Raw genomic sequence first — 22,790 nt, 5'->3', positions numbered from 1 at the left:
CCGAGGTACTACCTTCCACCTCATTGAGAAAGACAATTAATATAAAGAAACGCTCTGCGTTGAAAAGACCCTCAGATTTCACCTTTATATTTTGCTGATTTACCAATTGCACACATTTATATTTGTTTCTAGTAGCAGGCACCCTGGCACAAGCTAATCGCCAGAGAAATAAAATACCCCCCACCTCCCAAACCATATCCTGAATGGCGGTAAGTGAGCAAGGCTCAACCTACGTAGGAGACTACATGGGTCAATACAAATCGTGATGCACATCGTATGCCTTACATCGATGAGGTCTCGTGAACGTGCTTCTATCCGCCCGAGCTGCCTGCCTCCACATCAAAGCCATCTGTTGCTTTGCGCTCGGCCTCAGGCCGGCATTTCTCCTCCCCTAAGTATTCACTGCATGGCCGGCCAGCACATCAAAGGCTGCTGCTCCCCATGTGTCTTGTTTATTTATTTATTTTTTAGTCCCCTCTTGGAACAGACCTCGCCCGACCCCCTCCCTGTTCTCACAGTGCCTGCCTCCCTGCCCCCAACCCAAAATACCTCCGGATGATGAAAGGCCCCTGCATGCTACCAAGGTCTCTCCTGTAGGCACTCCCTCCCCTCCCCCCTCCCAACAACACCCAGCCCCTGGAGGTGCCTTCCCCTGACTATGGAAGTGCCTTCCCAGTGCGTTCTTTCTTGTTGTTGGAATGTTTACCATTCATTGCAGTATTATCCTTGTACCTGTCTTGGGTACTCAGTTATAACTTGCCCACGTCACTTTCCTCTTGCATTACACTGTTTGCTACCTCTCATTTTATCTGCTTTAGATCCTTGCGCAACAAGTACCACCATTGCCTACGTAACGTTTGTTCTTGTGTTTTAGCGTCTGCACTTTATTGCAGTACCAAACCTCTTCTTGTACTTTCTACACTTTTGTAACCTGCACCCATGTCCCTTATTCCTCCTACCGTGTACCGTTTGCTACCTCTTGCATTTGTGCCCACCATTGTCGCCTGCCTCGCAAACTTAACACTTCCTCCAAGCAAATTCTGCGCTACATAAAAGGCATTAAGAACTCTATAACCCCGCGCTGCACGGATCTCAGCCACCCTTCTCCTCCCTCCCCCACCCACAAGACTGCATCAACCTCCCAGTGCGTCCATCGTATCACCCGCCCCCGAGGGGCCCCCTGTTTAGCTACGGCTGTGTTTCCTGTATAGCGCCTCCTTCTCGCTCCCCCCCCCCCACCAGACAGCACTTCAAATGCTATAGGTGTCACGTTCGTGAAAGTTATAACTATTGGCATTGTTAAATGACAAAGCTATCAATTTAGCTATTTTATTAACCAACACATAAATAAAATAATTGTCATTTACAAGACCAATAGCTCCAACTTTTCTAATGCGAGACCTATTGCATTTCCAATGCTTGTTATTACTTAGGTAAAGCAGACGCTTAGCCTTGGAACGTTTGTGGCATTTCCTAACCATGCCTCAGTACCTTTCTTTGCACTTTGTAGGCATTATCGGATTGATTTTTTTCAACTTAATCGATTCAGTCATTATGAGCAAATTCTAAATGTTGTAATAGACATTGCATGTTAAAAATAAAGTTAATATACAAGAACTATGCTATATTTTACTACTAAACAGGCAGCAACAAGTGCAGTTACTTTGCAGACAACAAGATCATGATTTGAACAGTGCGGCAGGTGCAGTAGCACCAGGTCCAAACATTATCAGAAATCCTCTAAACACATAATATTGCTATATTTGACTACTAAACAGGCAGACACAATTTCTGTTGCCTTGCAGTTAAAAGGGACTTGATTTGAATGGTGCAGCAGGTGCAGTGGCACCTGGGCTAAAAGCTCTAGGGACCCCATTAAACGCAGATTATTGCTCAAATTTAAAACTAAACAGGCAGTCACAAGAGCCGTTACCTTCCAGACAACAGGGTCATGATTTGAATGGGGCAGCAGGCCTAGTGGCACTGGGCCCAAAAGTTGTCAGAACTCCTCTTAACACCTAACATTGCAATATTTTACTACTATACAGGCAGTCACAGTTGCAGTTACCTTGCAGTTAAAAGTGGCGTAATTTAAATGGTGCAGCAGGAGCAGTGGAAATGGGGACAAAAGTTGTCATTACTCCACTAAACACCAAATATTGCTATATTTTAGTACTAAACAGACAGTCACAAGTGCAGTTATCTTACAGGCAACAGACTCATTAATTGAATGATGCAGCAGGTGCAGTGGCACCAGGCCCGAAACTATAGGAAGCCCTCTAAACACCAAATATTGCAATCTATATTTTACTACTAAAGAGGCAGTCACAAGTGCAGTTATCTTACAGGCAATAGAGCCATGATTTGAATGGTGTAGCAGTGCCATGGCAACAGTGCCAAAAGTTGTCGCAACTCCTCTAAACACCAAGTATTGCTATATTTTACCACTAAACAGGCAATCATCAATGCAGTTATCTTGCAGGCACAAGAGGCATAAATTCAAAAGTGCAGCAGGTGCAGTGGCACCAGGCTCAAAAGTTTGCAGAACTCCTCTAAACGCATAATATTTCTAATATTTCTGTCTTTCATTTAATTTTTCGAACTTTTGCCATTACTTACCCGCACTATACCACCAGTAACAGCACAATAGATTGCCTTTTTGTTCATGGACAAGTCATAACACTTTAACAGACTTTCTGTAACTTATATTGTACAACTACTCAGTAAGCTACAACTTACAACAAAAAACGGATTATTATTAATCACATAGGCAAAACCTAATGCATTTACCAATACTTGTTTGAGTATGGAATGGCTGTGCTGCGGGGCTCGGTAGTGTGTAGGAAGCTTCACTACCACTATTCCTTTCTGTGTATGTGTCAGAAGCTCGAATAGAAGTGACTATATCTTAAAAACGTTTGCGGAATTATTTTGACCCATATATGTCAACTCCCTCAAAACAACAAGTGATTTGTAATTTTCCTTGTGGTCTAAGTTTGGTTAATCAGGGAGTTAGAGGTTCGAAGCCCTTCATTTTTGCAACATATATGAGACTATTAATTTGTGCTTGCTGCAGCCAATGAGGGAAATCAATAATAAAAACCGACCCATCAGACCCTAAAACTCAAAAAAGCTAAATGCCTCCCACTACCCCAGAGTGAGGTATATACTACAGTCTGAGTTTTCACCATTAAAATGAGGGATAACATGCAGAATTTTTATTTAACTCACTAAATTCCACGTTTTGCCTTTTTACATGCCTTCTCTGCTGATATATTTCTGGCAGGTTTGACCTGCAGAATGCATCAGATGTAAACAGCATAGGTGTGATAATTATCATACAACTCGTAATTATGATTCCTGTGCAAACTTCAGTTTTTACAGATAGCTCTTAACTTGTAATGATGGCCATAGTGAAAGGCTTGTTCACAATGCCTCGTTAGGGGCAGTAAGCGCTATGTAAATTTAATTTGAACACTTGTAAAGTGAGCAACATTTGTCCCCTAAAGCTAATCTTTGCAATTTGGTAGCATGCATGATCTAAGTGCTGGACTGGCCATTTATGATTCATGGAAATTCTCGCGTGATGAGGAAAAGGAGATTCCTCAAACTATTTTAGTTAAAAGCACTATTAAGGGAACATCACACAGGTTTAATATATAACTTACATGATTTGCTGCTGTGGAGAAATAATGCTCCTTTGCCACACTCAGAAGCAGTCGTATTGATGTATTTCATAACTTTCTCTTTAGAGTTACCTACTACAGGAGTTTTAGCCAGTATATTTCAAACATTATGCTGTAAATGAATTGTTTTTTGTATTTTAGATCGTATTTCTTAATATTTTAACATGATGTGAACTTTTTATTGGAAGTATGATTGTTTTAACTTTTTCATTCTTTGATCCCATGTATATTTAGGATGCTAATTACATGGATTTGATCTTTTTTTGTAATTTTTTTAAGACTGCGCAAATTATAGATTTAGTATACTTTGAAGATTTGAAAAGAAATCGAATAAAGTGTAATATTGATTGATTATTGATATTGAATTTTTGTACCCCAGAGAGAATCACCAAATTCCACTGGTGTAAATTACTTGTGGCTCATGGAAAAAGCACTTGTACTAGAGCATTTCCAGGGGTGCTTTCAGCTCTCGGGCAGCCCTGCCACTCTTCCTGCTTATTGGGTGACATATGTGTAAATGTCTAATCCCTGTCGTGTCCCCGGCTCAGCACAGAGGATTACTGGGAGGGACACACCTTATGATCCAAGAAACACGGCGACATTGCTTTAATATCGTTTGACTAATCCATCTAATGCTCAATCCGCAGAGAAGAGTGAGGGATCCCTGATTACAAACCCTTAGTCTCACGCCTGCTCCCAAGCGCCTTCATAATATTAACTACAGTAACCTTTTTAGTCCTAGCACACGCCCTCTGTTCGAAACACAATTTGCTTCCTTCCAAGCCACCCTATTGTGCAGTGGTTGATTTGTAAAAAGAACATAAGTGCCAGGGCTCTCGTCAGGAGGCAGCTCGCACCAGCCCATTTCTCATGTTTCCGCTGCCCAAAACAGAACCAACTATTAACCATGAAAGTGGGGAGAGGGTGTGGCATAATGGTAAGATCTGCTGACTTCGGAGCTGGGAAATCAGGTTTGAGGCTCGGCGTCAGCTCAACATCCTGTGATTCAGCCCTTAACTGGTGCTCATGAAAAGACCAGTGTTGATGATTAAGTGCCGGTGCTGAGCTCCGGAAACCACCAGCTCAAATTAAGCACTGCTCTTGTGCTTTTCTGTTACAAATCATTGTTATCTGGTTTGTCAGTTGAACTCGGCTATTAAGATGTAAGAAGGAAAGTGCAGGGGCCCAAACATTTCCCAAGGTAGCCTAGTTGTGATTCCTTCTCATGCTTATTTCACCACCGCCCTCCTCTTTGGATCTTTCTATTTCGCTCCTGCAGATGCAATCCTTCTTTCTCCTTGTCACTGTTTCCCTATCGTTCTCTTGCTTTGGGTGAAAGTCTGTTGATGAAAAATAAGTCCGTGTCTCTTAAAATGAGCGCCAGTGTCCAGCACATGCCCACATTATGCAGTGGTTCCTTGAAAACAGAACACAGTTTTTCTATTCCATGTGTGAATAACTGATCCAGTCCAGTATTTTTCTTTGCAATCTGACTCTTCTCCTGAACTCATAGTGGGATAAACAGGACTACAAGTAGCTTTATAAAAAGAACCAAAGCCTATCCATAGACTCAGGAAAACCATTCCTTTTGTTGAAGCAAACCACAACTACAACTCCCAGAATTAATCTGATTGTTACATGAAAACATGCCAGAGGAAACATGATTTTAGGCCTGCTAATCTTAGATTCATTTTCACTGTGTGAGCATACAGGAAGATGGGGCTGGGTCCTGGAGAGAGAGAGTGGTCTCATGGGGAATGGGGCTTTGGATCCCCTGCATTGCCCAAACAGTCCCATCAACCTCCCCCACAACATGGACAAACTCATCTGGAGCCATCTTCTATGTCCTGGTGATGTTTTAATTGGGGCCCAACAGTGCAGAGCGTTAGATGCTGAGCTGGAAACCTATTGTGTGGAAGGGTTTCCAGCTCATGGTGAGATAGTGTTTCTTCACCAAGCTGTGGTGTGATGAATGTAGAAACCGTGTCTCACACAGTAGCACCCTAACTTCTATCAATATCGCTACTAAATGGGAAGAATCTGACATACAGTAGCGTGTTAAAAAAAACACTGGCAAAGCCAATAGGTTTGGGTTTAATGTGCCAAGGCATGCAGCAATAGCACATTTGTTTGCGACAAATGAAAGGGAGCAAGTAGGAGTCGATAGGTGGGGTAATAGTAAAATAGTCCCTCATGCGTTTCAATGCAAGCACTCCTGCGGAGGTGGAAGAATGCACTTGAATAACCAATTGAATTAGGTGAGCTAAATATTACTCCACTGGGCTCAGCCAAAGACATGATTGGCATAATGTCTCAAGCCAATGGCTGAACGAGGCTGGAAGCAGAAGCCAACGGTTGAAGGGGTAGACCCAAAAACCCATGTGTGTTTTGGGTCTGACATCGAGAGAGAGAGGGAGAGAGAGAAAATAAGCAGCAACTAATGTTAAACAAGCATTTGCAATGCAATAGTTCTGGCATTTTTTAGAGTTAGAGCTATTGGCATTGCAATGTAAAGGTAATACCGATTAGTGTTGTGTACATCACTCTAATCACTCATCAAGCATGAAGCATGGTGGCCGGCTGTGAAGTGGTGAGGGAGTGTTATTAAAAGAGAAAGCGGAGTGTCCGCACTTAGACTGTGCTGGTAATCAAAAGTTAAGGGTTGCTGTAGCTTAAAGATAAAGCAACTAATTTCAAACTTTTACCAAGCATGAAGCACGGAGGTAAAGAGGGGAGGGAGTGTCTTTAAAAGAGAAAGCACAGCGTCTATTATTGGTCGCCTCGCTCTGGAAAATAGGGTGGGTTGGCAATTGGGAGAGCTTGTAGTGGTTGCAAAGAAAACAAAATAAAACCGCGCAGTCGCCATGTTTTGTTGATAAAGCACGGCGTGGTGCGCTTACCAGGCCATAGCGCGAGCATGAGTGCCAGGCCATGCAAATCAAAAGGTGCGCAGTTCCTTAAAGAAAGTAATTTAAAAGTGTTAGCAGTGGCCATGAAGCAGCATATCTCTTGCAGGAGTGCCGCACTGTGCAAAGCTAAAGAAAGGCGGGTGGTTGTTTTAAGAGTAGTACAGATACCCTATGCACACACTCGACAATCTATTCAGTCGTGTATAACTTAATACACCAATGTAGTAAACAAAGCAAGCAGAAATAAACAGGGATCTCCTGTACAGTGTTCATCAAGTTCGATTCTTTAATTTTCTCTCAGAAACAGCCAGCCGACACATGTTTCATCGCTTCGGCGAATCATCAGGGCTGAGTATTAGGCCGTGTGAAGAAATGAGGTCGCTCCGCCGGTGATATTTCCGACCCGGCAGGACCCGTGACCTGACCAATTATTTATTTGTGGCGGAAAGGGCCGAGCCGTTGCGTGTTCTCCCTAGTCACCGTGTTCCAAGAGTGTCCACACTTGGAACACGGTGACCCGGGAGAACACGCAAAGGCTCGGCCCTTTCCGCCACGAATAAATAATTGGCATTGGAGTTATCCGCTCCATATCGTCTTCTGGATTCCTTTGCTTCCGGGATTACAGCCCTGACGACTTCGTTTTGGGATTCAATAAATGACATAAGAGTTATCCGCTCGATATCGTCCACTACGTTTTTTGCTTTTGACATTTCAGCCCTGACGACTTCGTCTTGGGGTCCCTATTTATTTATCTGCAGCTAACAACCTACGGGATTGATTGGTCAGGTCACGGGCCCTGCCGGGTCGGAAATATCACCGGCGGAGCGACCTCATTTCTTCACACGGCCTAATACTCAGCCCTGATTATTCGCGGAAGCGATGAAACACGTGTTGGCTGGCTGTTTCTGAGAGAAAATTAAAGAACCAAACTTGATGAACACTGTACAGGAGATGCCTGTTTATTTATGCTTGCTTTGTTTATTACATCAGTGTATTAAGTTATACACGACTGAATAGATTATCGAGTGTGTGCATAGGGTATCTGTACTATGATTAGTTGGTTTGTCAGTTTTCACTAACAAACTTCGGAGTGGTTACAAGGGTTTTTCCACTCACCCAGTTGCACCACCACACTGCAGTTCACTATTATACTTTTGCGTCCACTTTTGGCTGAGCGCCCAGTGACTTTCTGAGACTAAAAACCTTTTTGTTTATTATGGTTGTTTTAAGAGTGACCAACTAATTTAAAAGTCTTACCAAACATAAAGCGTGCCGGCCGGCTGTGAAGCAGGGAGAGGAGGGTGCATCTATAAAAAATTAAGCACATTGTCCACGATCGGGGGCAGCGCTGTCAAGAAAACAGGGCGAGTTGGGGAGAGCCTATCGTGCCTGCAACAGCAGGTAGGAGAAATTAATTTAAGAAAATAATGCTCACAAAGGGTAAATAAAACATACTGAGTAACAAGACATGTTACAGGGGCAGTCCTTATGGGAGTTTACAACAGGAGAAAAGGAGGTACTATGTAGGGACTACCAAACAAATTAACCAATGAAAAGAAACCATTTCGAAAAGACAGTCAAAGGACAATAAAATACATGGGCAAGCAATAGGCAGAGCTTAAAGCCCATATTCTGAACACAGCATGTCTCGAAGAGACAACGCAAGCGCTGCTTAGGCGAGACCTAAAAAGCCGGTTGCAAAGGAGTGGGTTTCTTTCACTCAGGACTGGATTACATTCCAGCTTTTACTTTGAGCAAATATGGCAATCCTCTGTTTATCCCTTTTGGTTTAAGGACCATGCCTTTTTTTTCTCCACAGTCACAGAAGCCATGTTTCTGGCAGCATTGTTTGGCTGGAATGAGGAGGGGGTGGCGCCGCCCCCCCGGAGAAGCGGGGAGCTGGTCGCAGAGACACTGATGTTGGAGCTCAACACGCACCTCAAGCGGGCCGACAAGCTGCAGCGGGAGCGCCTCCAGGAAGTCCGCAAGGGGAAAAACGGCAGCGTGGACTACACGTGGCTGGCCTCGCAGCCCCGGCAGGTGTTTGAGTTGGCACCTGGTGAGATGCTTCAGCTCCAGGACACCTGCGCCAAAATTAAGGCTTCCCAGTGTGGTCCCGTCATATTGAGGTAAGGAGTGCATCCAACAGCAACGCATATCTCATCATTACAGGGAACAGTGGCAATGACAGGGCAAATATCATTACCACAGAGGTGCTGCACTGGTGGAATCAGTGCATCCTTTTGTCATTCACACTCAGGGGCGTAACACAGGCCCCTGCAGCCCCCGCGGTGCGGGGGGCCCTCACCCTCCAGGGGGCCCCGTCAGCACCGCACTTCTGCTGGGGAGCTCTAGATTGAGTCCGGAGGGGGCCCCTTCACGTATCCTGCAGGGGGCCGCCTCAAGGTTCGTAACGCCACTGATTCATAGAACAGGAACAGTACAGGCAGCAGTAGTGCAAGCTTCCCTCACACATAGCAGGCATAGAATCAACAACTGCAAGCTTTACTCATAAACAGAAGGATTAAAGTATGAGCAGCAGATTATACTTATATCTTAGAAAAGGCTTGGGTGTAGCTGTTAAAGCTTCTCTCATACATCGAATGGCCACAGTACGTACCATGGCAAAGCAGGCCTCCCTCGAACACAGAACGCATATGCCGCTGACAGATCCAACACAGGCCTATATCATTCATTGTGCTTTTCAATCATACACATAACACCCAGACACAAACACAACCCCTTCCCTCCGGCTAAGCTTCACTCACACACCAAGGAGATAACAGTGGAACCTCCATCACACAAAAGGAAGGAACTGAAAAACTAAATCAGAACATGCCTCTCTCACAAAGATACATAAAAAACCCAGTTCAATGGCGAATGCCCAACAGCCCAAACTTAGCTCATCCACGTGGAAGAGAGGAAGCAGTAAAATAATCTTTTGTGCACACATAGAAGAGGTAAAGCAGGGACAGCAGCTGGTTAAGCTTCCCTTGCACAAAGAAAAATAGTAGACAGAAGTAGCAACTGTTATTGTTTTTCTTTCTTACAGAGAACATGTAGAGCACAGGCAGCAACGTCAGACCAAGATTCCCTTTCACATTCAGGACCACTAGAGCATGTGAAGACACAAGCCAAGCTTCAGCCACCCCATGGACATTTCTGAGCACAGCCAGTAGCAGGCCAAGGCTCTGTCACACTCCTAGGACAAAACTGCTGCAGGGCAAGCTTTCCTCTCAATCATAGAAACGCTGGGCTAGGCACCAGGCCAATCGTCACCCAAACGGGGAACATCCTTTTCAACGCGGATGTTACCCCGCAGTGCTTTTACGACACGTCCTTTCCAACGCAAATCGTAACCACGACTTGCGCTGGAGGGCGCTAAAGGATAAAGAATAGTATATTTACTATTCCAACACCTTCCCTACTATCCACGGGGACTGGTGTTAGAATAGTAAATTATACTATTCACTATTCACTATCCGCGCCCAACAACTTGTGTTGTTAAAGACGCGTTGTAAAGGCACGCGTTGAAACGGTACGCGTTGTACCGTCATACATCCCACACAAACAGGCACCGCATATGCAGCAGCAGACTGGGCCAATAACTCTTTATCCAGTAATCCCGACCTTCAGCCCCAAACCTCTCTTGGAACTCACCAACCCAATCTTCACTTCACCATAACCTGCTTTTAAATCCCCCGCACTGAACTTTAACTCCCAAAAACGATGGTGATGCAGTGTGTGTCCTAACTCTTCTGAAATTGTCAACAAATTTCAACACTGTTTACCACATTACTTTACTCAACTCCACTAGTGACATAAAACATTTACCCTCAACCAAGCTTTGCACTATACCGCATTTTTGCTTACAGTGAGAAAGTAAGGATGTCTCCAATCTTGACCACTAACATTCCAGTGTAGCACATGGATCCTCTATTTCACTAATCCTATGTATGTTATTTTTTTATCTATTTAGCATATTGCTGCAGACCAAAATAGAAATAAGAAAAAGCGCTTTACAAGTAACAAATGAAGTAGAAAGCAGCATACATTTTTAAAAGTGGTCTGTGGGAACTCTCTCCATAATCTCTGTAAAAAAAATCAGGTCACTTACCGAGGCAAGAGATCTTACTTTGAGTGATTCAATATGAACGTTCCGCTTTTAATTCTTCTCAAACCATACTCCTAAATACTTGTATTCATTAACAGAGTACAATTTGGTGGAACCTAAATGCCACCCAAACTTTACAAACTTTTTGCCAAAGCCCAAAACATTCGTCTTCTACATGTTTACCACTAGCTTTTTGCAGTCACAGTATTCCATGAGCACTTCCAACTTCGTTTGCAAGCCTATCTCTGTTAGATCCATAATTACAAAATTGTCCACATCCAGGATGTATGTTTCGCATTCATTTTGGGGCTAACGCACTTTGCCGCTGCTAAAGCCGACTGCAAGTCAGCCATAAACAGGGAGAAGACTAGGGGCACCAGGACACATGAGACCATGAGAGAGAATAGACCAAGAATGATGAAAAAGAGTTTCTTACTTTTGCTGAAGCGTCTGGAATCTTGGCAATTTCCAGCTTTAAGGATGAATTGGTTCTATATCCCATGGAGCTATAAGGCACATACAGATTATTAGTCAGGGAATGGGTGGTTTGAGAGTGAAGAGGTATGTGTAATTTGTAGGTTAGTTCATAAATTTATTCTGGCCTCCAGATTTAGGGCCGTATGTATCAACATCCTGATTTGCGAATCTCAAATAGCGATTTTTTTAAAATCGCTATTTGAGAATTGCAAAGGGGGATGTATGTAAAAAATCGCAATTGTTTAGCGATTTCTTAATATTCCTTAATTGCGATTAGCAAATTGCGAATCGCAATTAAGGAATACTTTCCTATTAATTTCTATGGGCCAGGAGGCCCATAGGAATGAATGGGAAATTATTCTCAATTTGCGATTCGCAATTTGAGAATTGCAAATTGAGAATAATTTCAAGGGTGCAAGGGTGTCATAAGGACACCCTGATGCACCCCTGAAATTTACATGTGTGCACATATGGCGCACATACATGCCCTAAGGGCATGTATGTGCACCACATGGCACCTTTACAAATGCCAAAAAGTGCATTTGTGAGAGAAATCGCAATTTACCACCAACTTCAAGTTGGTGGTAATTTGCGATTTCTTAATGAGAAATCACACAACTTGGGTGCTTCTTACATTGCCTCTAAGGAATCGCAAAATTTGCGATTCCTTAAATGCAATCGCAAAATAAGGAATCGCAAATTTTGCGATTTCTTATTTTGCCTTAATACATACCATTTGACAAAATTCTGCTTGATACACATGGCTCTTAATGTTTACTCAATGCTGGAGAATTAATATGATCATCCTGGCTTTCTATGTTACACCTACACTAACAACACTTACATTTTATTAAGAGAGGAAGAACAATAATTTGCAGGACAGATCAACCAGAAGTGGATCTTATTCAGACCAGTATGAAGGCCAGGGATGTCAGTAAGTTGATGTATCTATTACAAGTATTCTTTCGGGCCAAAGCTGAGCAACTATTTTGACAGCAGATGTCAACTGAAGTTCATTAAAAGAGGAAACCAGTTTTGGCTTGGTAAATAAATCTCTTTAGAATCCTCGTCCGACCTCAAGTGAGTACAGTTGGGCACAGTTACCCCCATTGGCTGCTTGTGCACATATCATGCATCATCTACATGTGTCCCTAGTTCCATGCAGCTCCCTACATATACAAACTGGGGTCACCAGGAAGGATTCAGGGCCAACCGAGGAGTGAAAATCACCACCCTGCAAGTTCGCCCTTAGTGCTCAATAAAACACCCAAGGAAACAAACTCAGAGTTTTCAGAGATGCTTTCGTTCTGAACATGGCCTACCTCTGATGTTCAGATCCAAAAACATGCCTGCCCCCAACACTATACATATACACAAATAATTTGCTGTTTTTCTCAGTTTTCAAATCTCTCTAATGCTAGGATTGTTGTGGTGGTCAGTTCTGTCTTCTTTCAAACACAAGGAGATGATGGACGGAGAGCTGAAACTTTTCAGACACTCACCCCAGTCACAGATCTAGGTTGAATCATCATATTTCTTTAGCTCACTTCACCACCTCAGTTCAGACCCAGCAATATGCACATTAGTCTTGACCCTGTGCCTCATGGAAATAGTCCAGCCCGAACTGCCAAGCTAGGTCTTCCCTGAACCGGAAACAAGCATCCTGGGACCGGTTTCTAGGTAACACCCTCCATCAGCCAGGCTAGCTTGAATCCAGTGGCAAAGTGGGCAAGGGACACACGTCTAGTCATACCCTGCCAACTTAGGGCGAGCAAAGCAAAGACAAGGAGATGATGGACGGAGAGCTGAAACTTTTCAGACACTCACCCCCAGTCACAGATCTAGGTTGAATCCATCATCATTCTTTAGCTCACTTCGCCACCTCAGTTCAGACCCAGCTATATGCAAATAAGTCTTGACCCTGTGCCCCATGGGAACAGTGCAGTGCGAACTGCAAAGCCAGGTTTTCCCTGAACCGGAAACAAGCATCATGGGACCAGTTTCTGGGTAACACCTTTCATCGGCCAGGCTAGCTTGAAGTGAGGAAGGGACCCTCGTCTGGGCATATCCTGCCAACTTAGGGCAAACAAAGCAAACACAAGGAGAAGACGTCCAGGGAAACATGGCTTAGCAGTATGGGCTGGACTGTTCTCATGAGGCACAGGGTAAAGACTGATTTGCATATAGCTGTGTCTAAACTGAGGTGGTGAAGTGAGCTAAAGAACAATGATGGATTCAACCCAGATCTGTGACTGGGGGTGAGTGTCTGAAAAGTTTCAGCGCTCCTTCCATCATCTCCTTGTGTTTGTTTTGTTCGCCCTAAGTTGGCAGGGTATGCCCAGACGTGGGAACCTTTCTCACTTTGATGCTGGATTCAAGCTAGCCTCTGCTGATGAGGGCTGTTAGCCCGAAACCGGTTCCAGGATGCTTGTTTCCGGTCCAGGGAAGACATGGCTTGGCAGTTTGGGCTGGACTGTTCCCATGAGGCACGGGTCAAGATTGATTTGCATATAGCTGTGTCAGCTAAAGAATGATGATGGATTCAACCCAGATCTGTGACTGGGGGTGAGTGTCTGAAACGTTTCAGCGCTGTGTCCATCATCTCCTTGTGTTTTCTTTGGTCAGTTCTGTCTTCTTTCACCTGAGACTTCTAAAGAAGCATTGGTATAGTCAATGTCTCTTGCTTGTGTATTGGCTTTGCTAATTTTTATACAATTGTGGCGTTGCCCTACTAACTTTGTAAATACGTGTCCAATTGCCACAAGTACTGACAAGGCCAATAGCAGCGGGTGTCTATCTTGGAATGTTATTCTGTACCCTTTTACATTGTTGTACTGCTCCAAGATGGCAGTACATTTAGCTGCAACGTGACGGTCATCTTGGAATACTGAAACAACAATACTAGAGATAGAAAACACCATTCCAGGATGCCTCCCTGCTGCTATTGTTTTGCTAATGCTAGTGCCACAAATGTACAAGCACAGGGAAAGCCAACAGTGATGAGTGGATGGAGCCATCTCTGTTGTGTCTGGGCTCCAATGACAAGCCGCAACATGAGTGGAGAAAGAGGACGAGGAAAAGGGTGCAGTTTGAGTAAGAACTGTGAGGGGTGGCCAGCAGCAACGAGAGCCGATGACAGCATGGACGGTGGGTGGAGTGGGAGGGAGCAACAGGAGAAGGAAGGACAGCAAGGGGGCAGACAGCAGAAACGTGGACCTCGATGCACTACCACTCAGTGCGAAACTCAAATGCCATTGAAATATGCGAAGGGTAAAACAGATCGCAGACATGCACACTGCAAAATAACACTCAGCCAATCATAAAACATAATGCAAGCAAAATGCTCCAGAGGCAGAACAGACACAAGAATAGGTGTAGTGAGGCCCCATTCCTGATCTCTTTCTTTTTCTTATAATATGTTATTAGTTTGGAAGCTATTCCATTGCCCTTAGATGAATGAAACGGTCTGTGTCTGATTATTACCTGCTTCAGTGACTTCAGCAGGCACAAGACACTGCAAGCCAGTACTTCATTTTCAGCAGGTGATTTCAGGTGCGTCCCACCTGCGATAATTTTTAGGGACCAGGACTTATTTTTCCGCACTTATTTTTCCTCATTAGGACTTTGTCCCCTAATTAGAGAGTTAACAAGCATTTACAATGCAATAGTCTCGCATTGTTAAAGTTGGAGCTATTGGCATTGCTCATGACATTATTTGTATTTATGTTTTTGTTTTTAACCCCTTCGCTGCGGCGGCTATTCCGCCGCAGCGCTAAGGGGGAGGCGGGGCCGCGCAGCGGTCCCGTGCTCGTGACGGAACCGCTCCGTCACGGCCCTCGGGTGAGCTGTGCTTGTGACGGAACGGTTCCATCATGGACCCGCCTGCCCATTAGAACGTCAGCGCAGGCACGGAATTCGCACCGCGCAGGCGCGGCGAGCGGGCCATGACGGAACCCTTCCGATCCAGCACAGCCCACCCGAGGCTCGTGACGGAACAGTTCCGTCACGAGCATGGGAGGGGTTAAAGCATAAATAAATGGAATTGTCATTTACAATGCCAATAGCTTAATGGCTCGCAAATGCGAGACCTATTGCATTTGCACCCACACAGAGCCACACACACAAAGCCACCCACACACACATACAGAGCCACCCACACAGTCATTCACATAGAGCCACCCACACACAGAGCCACCCACACAGAGTCATTCACTTAAAACCACCCACACACAGAGCCACCCACACACAGAGCCACCCACACACAGAGCCACCCACACACAGAGCCACCCACACACAAAGCCACCCACACACACAGCCACCCACACACAGCCACCCACACACAGCCACCCACACACAGCCACACACAGGGAACAGAGGTCAGAAAAAAACGCTCACAACGAGGGAACAGGGGGCAGGAAAGTAAGCACAACAATGAGGGGGCCGGAGAGCAAGCACAACAACGAGGGGGCAGGAGAGCAAGCACAACAACGAGGGGGCAGGAGAGCAAGCACAACGATGAGGGGGCCGGAGAGCAAGCACAACAAAGAGGGGGCAGGATAGCAAGCACAACAACGAGGGGGCCGAAGAGCAAGCACAAAAACGAGGGGGCAGGAGAGCAAGCACAAAAACGAGGGGGCAGGAGAGCAAGCACAACAAAGAGGGAAAGCAAGGACAACAACGAGGGAGAGCAAGCACAACACCAAGGGAGAGCAAGCACAACAACGAGGGAGAGCAAGCACAACACATCCCTCAATCAGAAAAAGACGGGGCTTAAATGGAAAGAATGACGTCACTGAGACCTCTTCTCCAATGGCTGGCTGCCGTTTAAGAGGCCAGCCAATGGAGAAGAGGGGCGCATATTTGTGTGTTGCACGAGCTTTGACATCCCCATAACACTAAACAAAATGTGTTCATTATGAGAAGGATTTGTTCTAGAGTAAGACAACATTAAGAAGATACCCAGAGGACCAGCAGCAGAGAGGACCCCAAAACAATACCACCCAGCTGCCATCAAGAAACCCCAACATGGTTCTTGACCCATGACCGCAAGATTTATCGGACTCTAAAAGCAGCATGTGTCAGGTCGCTTGTAAGTAGTGAGATAGGTGCGTGGTGGGTTCGACAGCTACACCAGAGCGCTGCACTAGTCAGGTAGAAAATGTATCTTTAAAAAATCATTTGGTAGAAGCACACTACTGTCATACGAGTCATGACACCTGTTTAGAGCCTAAAGTTGTATGTGGGGATACACGTGCCATTATATAAACCTCGTCAACACCGCCATCCATCACATGCTCACGGACAGAATAGAAGCAGGCAGAGATCCCACATTGCCCATCTTTTACAAAGTCGATGCTAGAAACACGAATTTGGCCTTATATGTCTTTGAAGCTACTCTTTACATAGCGTTGTTCTTACAGACCCCTACAAGTAGACCGGCAAAATGCCATGGTTTAGTCCTCTCGAGCCCCCAGGACTCTTATTTGGCATTACCTCAAATGGCACCCATCAGTGCATTTGAAATGGAATAGTGACCAATGCTACACAGACGGCATAGTCCGCCTTCTGTACTTTAAATTCTCTTTTCCATAGGATCACATGCGCCTGCAATACTCGGAATGTCCTCCACAGAGGCCAACACGGGTTTGACATGTTTCCTTGCTCTAGTCCAGTCTAACCCATTTGCACTTGGCATTCCCATAAACACAAGTCCACCTGTACATGCCGTGTCCCAGTCCTCATTGGCACGCCAGCTTTTGGCATGATAAAGTCATCAACGTATCAACTGCACTTGACCAGCCCCCAGGACCCAAGGGGCCAACTGGTCTACTTGTCATCCACACTGTGCAGGCCCACCAAGATCCCACGGGCCCATATTTACTTGGTATGCTCAAGGCCCAGATGCACCTACAAATAATTGTGCATTTAGTACGAGCAACGGAACCAGATGTTCAAGGGAGTCACTTGACCAGATCCGGGCCCATCGAGCACTGACAGCATCCCCTCTGTGCAAGTTGGTCTCTATACCCCTTGCATTATTGGCCCTTGGCAGACCCTCGCCCACAACCTCCACTCTCCCAGTACTCACCAGGAGTAGTTCTGCTCGGCCATGGCGGCTGCCATGAGTGCTGCCCCTCCATTGGCCGCGGCACGCTGGCAGAAGACGGATGAGACTCGCTCCAGCGCCGCTCTGCTCCACTCCGGGGCCATGCTGTCCAGGATCTGCAGGGAGACCAGCGGGTAGGACAGTGGGGGACCGCGATTGGGTAGTTCGCCTTTGGCTCTCCCTAACCGAGGCCGCGCGTTGTTTCTCCTCTGTGAGCATGCGACGGGAGATTCACCTGCGCATCTCAAACTACGCACGTAGGCGGGTCCATGTCTGCGCGTGGGTGCCATCTTGGAAATGGGCAAATAGGCTTTGGTTGTCTCGTTCTCTCAAACCTTTGATGAAACATTACTAAAGGCAGTCACGTCTTACATGCGCGCGCCCGGTCTTCTCATAGAAGTGTTCGGCCGCGCGCATTATTCGTTTGGTTCCCGACGTTCTCACAACTTTTTATTTTGTTTTGTAATTTCACATCCAAACAAAGGAACTGGTATAAACCTCAGTGTGGAGGCGGGTATGTGGAGGTTTGTCTGCAGCATATACGAGCAAAACTAGTAACGGAGTAAACAAGCCCCTTCCTTTTCAGACTGCGGGGCGTGTTTTTTGTTGAGTGACGGATGACGTCACGGCGAGAAAGAACACAAAAACACGCCCCCCAATCCGAAAAAGACGGGGCTTAAACGGAGTGATGCCCCTCTCCTCCAATGGCTGGCATCCGTTTAGGAAGCCAGCCAATGGAGAAGAGGGGCGGGTTCAAGCCCCCATACCTAAAAACATAAAGCGCAGCCTTCGCTAGCTGAGACCTAAAACACAAAATACTTTTTAAGTACCAAGACATAAGACCTGATTTATATATTGGTCGACAGGGCACTCGTAACAACGGTGAAAGAGTTCCCTCTCCACCAATATAGTGATCCGCGTGCCAAATTTACTTGTAGGGCGGACCTTACACTTGGCCATGGTGGGGACTACTATGTCTCCACCGAAGCCAACCTTCTCCAATGGCCCTGCGGGGTAAAGTACGTCGGAGTAATGGCTGCATGTCCACCTGCCCAATTTAGATGGGTGGACATGTAGTTATTTTATATTGTTTCTTACTGTTAGGTAAAATCTGACAGTAAAGAACAATAAAACCATTATAATCCTCCTTCTGCCATAGGAGAAGCCTCTCATGGCAAGGGAAGTATGACTTGTTTTCTTTTCAAAAAGAAAATCCCATTTTGGGCATTTATTTTTTAAACGAAAATACGGTTTGCTACAGGGTTGTGTCTGCCTGATGCAGCTCTGGAGAAAACAGTAAAATGCATTGAGAGGAACCATCCATTTGAATATTTTTATTTGGCATATTTAACCATAAAAATTTGCACTTTACAAACATTTAAAACATGCTTTAACCCCATGTGGCAGTTCCTGACAATGCCTTTATAAATGATCATCTGCTTGGCGGTCATTTATAAATTAGGTGGGTGGCTTCTCCACCATAGGGAAGGAATAATTTACTCCATCGCAATGATGAACCCAAACTGTCTGCCTAAATATAAACCAGCCCCTTAATTTTCATCTTCAGACTTTAGCACAGAATAAGAAACAGAAAAGAGGAAAAAAAGAGAACGCGAAAGACAGGAAACAATAACAAAGGGAGGAACTAGAGACTAACAAGAACCTGCAACAGTGAGCTAGAGGTACGCACGCTGTGTTAGGTGGTGGATGAAAGAGGTAGAGATGGAATCAAGAGTAGACAGCCCAGTGGCATAACACAAAATGATGGGGTCTCCCTGCAGAATGTGATGAGGGCCCCCTGACTGTCCCGTATCTTACAGATATTCCTTCACCTTGGACTGAATATAGGTCCCTTAAAGGCCTGTGTTATACCCCTGAAACAGCTTAGGTATTCGGCAACATCGACACTCGCAGTCTGTCGATAAGCTTTTGAGAAAAATTTTGGGGGCCACGGCGTATTGTTTTATAAATCAGCGGCGGCCCCTCCATTAGGGCGGAGGAGCGCCGCCCCCTCTGCCACCACCCGGAAAATAAAATGATAATAAAACGGGTTTTAAAACTTTTTATTATGGTTTTATTTTAATCCCCCTGAACCTGCTCTCAGGACTCTGACGAGTCTTAGGGGTGGGTCCAGGGGGATGATACTGTGATGGGGGAGTGGCAATGCACTCTCTTGTCCCTGTTCTGCGCAAGAAGGTTTGGCCGGCCGTACTGTGAAGCTTTCTCCAGCGTTGCTGGGGCTGGAGAAAGCAAGCACAGGCTCCCAGTCTGCCTGAGAGCGCAAAGTCCCAGCGCTCAGTCCAACCCTGACGCTGCTTTCCTGCAGCGTGCAGCGTCATGATTGGCCGCAGTGCATTCTGGGAGCCTGTGCTCGGAGGAGCGCGAAGCAGTGAACGGTGGTGGCGGCGGCGAATGGGTAAGTAATTTTTTAAAAGTTATATTTACTTTGTACCCCGATTCCCTCCCCCCTTCACAACTCCCCCCTCCGGCCCACCCCACCACTTTGGCAGGGGACGGGACACTACTGTTATACATTAAGCACTGCCTAGGTCCAGAGGTTACACTTACACCATTTTTAGGACTGTCAGTGGCAATAAACGTTCTTCCTTCTCTTTGCCAGGTTCCGCCGTCTCATGCTGGAATTTGAACCAGACATCCATGAGGTGCCACGACTCTTCCGAACGGTACTCCAGGACTTCATTACAGAGGCAGAGGAGCAAGATGTGCGCAGGTGCACCGACCCCCGCTGGGGCAGGCCACGGACCAAGAGCCTGGCAGTCATCACTTTCAAGTCTCGCCCGCGGGTCAACCCCTTCCAACTAGAGGACGCGGCCTGCTCCGACAGCGAAGTGGAGCCGCCAGTCCAAGGCCGCGCGCGAAGCAAGAGCATGCCAGAGTTCAGCACCACAGCGGCCGAGTGAAAGAGCAGCGGCACAGACCGCTAAGCTGGCAAAAACTTGTCTTTCCCAAGCCAATCTTTGCTTATTTCCTTCTCTGTGTTACTAAGTGGGCCAGTGTTCATCTCCTCAAAAGAACAGAGAGGGAGAAAGATGTGTCAAAAGACAGATTGAACTCTAGGCTCATTGACTGCTGAAGGGGCCTCCACCATGGGCTGAATAAGACTATTTCATTTGGGTACAACTAGCAAAAGTGGTGCAGAAATAGCTGTTTGCCTCGTTGTAAGGGTCCAAGGTCCTGTGGGGATAGAAACTTTGGTTTCAACCAGTGCACATGGTCCAACACCAACCAAATGCCTCAGAGTCATAACCCACATCTTGCTTCAAAATTCCCCTTCCTAACCCTTAATACACCCATTGGCATGATGTACTTATACAAGCCTTCTTGGTCCCCATTTACTAAGGGCATGCTTAGCTCAGCGCTAAGTGCCTCACTCGACCACAAGGTACTCCCTTATTTCTGAATTCATAGACAGGGGGCGAGAGGAGACAGAGAAAGAAGCATTGAAAGCAACCATGTCATACAAGGGCCACTCTTCTTTCATCATGCATGGTTTGTGGGATATCTCACACCAGAGGCCTACAGGCCAACCATCCTGCCAGGGGGAGACCAAACTGATAGATCTATCAATGAAGTACAGGGAAACAGGCTGGGCGGTATTGAATCTCACCCAGCCTTGCCTCACTGCCCCAAGACTACCGCAGCACCTCAACTTCTAGAAAAACATAAGCAGCGTATCAGAAGATCTAGAGTAGGTGAAACCACTCAGCATCCTCAGAGGCACAAGATATTTATCAGAATACTGAGCGGGGAACACTCCGCACCCTAAGACACAGCAGATGTGCCTCAGTGTGTTAGCGCAGGACGTGCCTCACGGAACAACATGACACTGTCTGGTGTTATGTATCAGACCACTAGAGGAAGGATCCTGGATTAATGAGCCATGGGAGGACAAAGCCCCCCTAGACCACATGCACCCAACACATTCATATCACCTGTACTTCCCACATAAGCAACTACAAATAGACACACATTACATACCATACATACTAGACTTTGGACACACCCCTTTGCCCGCACGCCTCCAGATATCGGCCATCCATTCATATTTTATATCAACATTTAAAAAAAAAAAAAGAATCTATATTTATGTGTTTATATGCATTTGTGCTGTTAAGACCTTCTTACATTTTTGTTCAGAATTTATTAACTAACAGTCAATGGATCAGAGACATTTGCACCAGTATGGTGGGGGACAACAAGATAGAAGGGAATCCTGCTTATCATGAGGTAGGAGCATTGTTTCCAGATCCAGCAAAAGTGTCTCCGCTAATGACATTATGTCAGTTTAATGGACAATATTCAGCTTCTGGCTTGGCCAGGTCCATCCCCTGTGCAAGGCAATGCCTTTGCATCTTAGAAGGTGTGCATGAAACACAGGTATTTTCAAAACACTTCATAAACTGTCTTATTCTTGGGTGTCGGGCTCATATAAGCCATAAAAGGTAGACGACTCAGGCATTTTCAGAGATAATTAACTGAAGTGTCAACAAGACTGTTCACCATGCTGCATTTTCATTATAATCCAAATTTGCCTCGCAAATTTAAAGAGACCGCAAGAAATCCAAGGAACAATTTTAATATTAATGTTTTTGTCTTTCTCTTTGAAAATGTTGTCAGAAGGGAATGTAAATCTCAATCAATGTTTGTTGTAATATTTAAATACATGGTTTGTATTAAAAAAAAACTAAAAACTCTCCCATAATTATTTTGCTTTGATCATCGCTTGCCCCATTTGACAACAACAAAACACAAAACCCTGATTTATTTTGTTTACTCTTAGGACGTATATCTTGGGAATAACCTTAGTGAAGAAACTGTACTTAGTAAAAACTAGTCAACTTTTAAAACCCTTGACTAATACCATATTAAAACCTCACTTCATTAATATTATTTGAGACCCACCAAATAATGACATTATGGGCAAGTGAATGTAAATTTGTAAAGAGTTCTCACTCTGTCCGTATCGAAGGGATATATGACGGTTTGAGAGCGGAACAAGGTCACTTTTTATGCCGCGCCTAGGAAGCGTGCATGTGCTGTCTGCAAGACATGCTGTAATCATTGTATGATATAAAAGGAACAACGGTTCAGGGAATAATTAGAAAGAAAAACAAATGTAACACATAATGGTCTAACAAATGGAGGACCATTTGAAGAACAAAAAATAATGAAGATATCCACAAACATTTAATAAAGAAATGTGTTAATATACAAATACAAAATAGACAATGATACACAGGTGCTCACAAAGTTACACAAACATATACAATTGAGAAAATACAAACTTAAGTGTAAACGAAAAAACAATGGCAGAGGGAAAGATACAAAAACAAATTTGTCAGATGACAAAAACAAAACTCACTTCCTCTTGATTTTTTTGCAAAGAAAGGCGTCAATCACTGTATTGGCTTTCATCCCGTGTATTGGCTTCTTATTGGTTTCTTGCATTGTCCTTTAGATAATCTTTCATTTCGGTC

At 45.1% G+C, this 22,790-nt stretch overlaps 1 protein-coding gene across 1 annotated transcript; it reads left to right on the top strand.

The window, feature by feature from the left end:
• Nucleotides 1–8,425: 8,425 nt before the first annotated feature.
• On the top strand, nucleotides 8,426–20,213 carry LOC144782844 (protein RD3-like). The gene is made up of 2 exons (XM_078662110.1): nucleotides 8,426–8,724; nucleotides 19,913–20,213. The coding sequence occupies exons 1-2, from the start codon at nucleotides 8,426–8,428 to the stop codon at nucleotides 20,211–20,213; spliced, it is 600 nt and encodes a 199-aa protein (XP_078518236.1).
• Nucleotides 20,214–22,790: the final 2,577 nt, after the last annotated feature.

The sequence above is a fragment of the Lissotriton helveticus genome, chromosome 9 (genome assembly GCF_964261635.1).
Source record: "Lissotriton helveticus chromosome 9, aLisHel1.1, whole genome shotgun sequence".
NCBI classification, from domain to species: domain Eukaryota; kingdom Metazoa; phylum Chordata; class Amphibia; order Caudata; family Salamandridae; genus Lissotriton; species Lissotriton helveticus.
This window is presented reverse-complemented; position numbering and strand designations above follow the sequence as displayed.

What these genes read in the sequence shown, in the direction of transcription:
- LOC144782844 (XM_078662110.1), top strand. Translation starts at nt 8,426, where the DNA reads ATGTTTCTGGCAGCATTGTTTGGCTGGAATGAGGAGGGGGTGGCGCCG. An exon ending in TGTGGTCCCGTCATATTGAG is followed by an intron (nt 8,725 to 19,912) that starts GTAAGGAGTGCA and finishes TCTCTTTGCCAG; the next exon opens with GTTCCGCCGTCTCATGCTGG.